General features: G+C 39.8%; 1 protein-coding gene across 1 annotated transcript; it reads right to left on the bottom strand.

Moving 5' to 3' along the window:
* Positions 1-763: 763 nt before the first annotated feature.
* LOC145040805 (uncharacterized) lies at positions 764-1,273 on the bottom strand. Its single transcript, XM_078988700.1, has one exon. It carries the CDS (start codon positions 1,271-1,273, stop codon positions 764-766), a length of 510 nt encoding a protein of 169 aa, XP_078844826.1.
* Between the last annotated feature and the right edge of the window lie 890 nt (positions 1,274-2,163).

Raw genomic sequence — 2,163 nt, 5'->3', positions numbered from 1 at the left:
ATTTATCCAAGTATGATTTGCAAACACGATTCATGAGATCCATAAACACTGCTGGGGCATTGGTTAATCCAAAAGACATAACTAAGAACTCATAATGACCATAACGAGTTCTAAATGTTGTTTTTGGAATGTCGTCTTCTTGTACTCTGAGTTGATGGTATCCTGATCTAAGATCTATCTTTGAGTAGTAGCTAGATCCTTGCAGTTGATCGAATAAATCATCAATTCTTGGAAGTGGATAAAGATTCTTGATCGTTAGCTTGTTCAGCTCCCGATAATCACTACACATTTCAAAGGATTCGTCCTTCTTCTTGACAAACAAGATTGGTGCTCCCCAAGGTGAAAAACTTGGTCGGATAAAGCCTTTGTCAAGAAGTTCTTCTAGTTGGCTAGAAAATTCTTGCATTTCAGATGGAGCCAACCGATAAGTAGATTTTGCTACTGGTTTTGCTCCTGGAATTAAGTCGATTCGAAACTCAACTTGTCGGACGGGAGGTATTCCAGGTAGATCTTCAGGAAACACGTCAGGTGAATCACATACTTGAGGTATGTCCTTGATTTCTTTTGTCTTTCTATTCCTATCTACAATGTGAGCTAAGAATGCACTACATTTCTTATGTAGATATTTCTGGGTCTTAGTACAAGAGATGACTTTGAGGTTTTTCCTAGATTTATCGCCATAGATAATCAGAGCTTCGCCGTTTGGTAAGGGTAGTCGTATGGCTTTCTCATGATATAGAATTTCGGCGCGGTGTGAAGATAATCAATCCATGCCAATTATAACATCAAAACTACCGATAGGCATTGGCATGAGGTTGACATGAAAAAGGTAGTTATTAAGAGTTAACAGACAGTTTTCTAGGATTTCATGTGTTTTCTCAGTTTGACCGTTAGCGATTTCTACTTCATAGATTTCTTTTAATATGCTAGACTTACGACTTAAAATTTTTCTAACTGTTGGAGTTATAAAACTTCGATCTGCTCCAGAGTCAAAGAGTATACAAGAATATAAATTATCTATAAGAAATGTACCAGATACGACCGAAGGGTCCTGGATAGCCTCTCTGCTTCCAATCACAAACGCCCTGCCACGTCCTATGCCTCCTTTACTCTTTAACTTTGGACACTCTTTCTTGATATGTCCAACCTCCCCACACTCATAGCATCTTCTTTCTTCACCACAGTCTGTCCCATTATTGGTTTGTTGATCGACTGTTGCAGGTGTTGTGCTCCTGCGGTAACTAGCAGTATGCCCCTTTTTCTTGCACTTCATGCAGACAAAACAGTCACCTGGATGATGACGGTTGCACTGATTGCACCATGAAGATTTTGGTTGAGTGGGTACTGCTGTTGTGGCTGCGTAGTTGGTTGCCACTTCTTGCCTTTTATCAGATGATTGTTTGGGATTCTTCCTATTAAACTTGCGCTTGTATGTTCTAGATTTGGAAGACTCAGCCTTTGAGACCAATTATGTTCCTTGGATCTCTGTGAGGGTTAGCTGATGAGCTATCCTCTTGGTGCTGTCATAGGTCGTAGGCTTTGATGCGATCACCATGCCTTTGATTTGTGATGCTAAACCCCAGATATATCGCTCAATCTTTTTATATTCAGGGGTTACAAGTGCTGGACACATTACAACAAGATCATTAAATCTAGTGGTATAAGCTTTTATCTCTGAACCCTTCATGGTTAGGGTCCACAGTTCTTGTTCCAGTTTATATATCTCCTCCCTAGGACAATACTCCTCTACTAGCATCATTTTTAGCTCATCCCATTTCATGGAATTTGCAGTATCAATTCCCATTGTATTCACATGGCTATTCCACCATGTAAGTGATGCGTCGGCGAAAGTACATGCTGCAAATCGTACTTTACAATCATCTGGACAAAAGCTTATTTGAAAGACAGATTCTGTCTTTTCTATCCGCCTTTTCAAATTGACTACCCCTTCATTTCCATGAAATATTTTTGGCCTGCAATTCATAAAATCTTTGTAGGTACATGTTCTAGTGGTCCCTACATGGCCTTCATTTCTAACTCCATCTCTTGTGACCTTAGATAGAGCCGCAACAATTCTTTGAGCTATGATTTCTTCAAGTTGTACTGTAATTATTGAGGGGTTTATTTCTGGTGGTGGTTGTGGTTGTTGTGGTGCTGATGGTC

Source organism: Lactuca saligna, chromosome 4 (assembly GCF_052625555.1).
Source record: "Lactuca saligna cultivar CGN05327 chromosome 4, ASM5262555v1, whole genome shotgun sequence".
Taxonomy (NCBI): Eukaryota; Viridiplantae; Streptophyta; class Magnoliopsida; order Asterales; family Asteraceae; genus Lactuca; species Lactuca saligna.
Note: the sequence above shows the minus strand (reverse complement) of the source record. Positions and strands in the feature narration are given on the sequence as shown.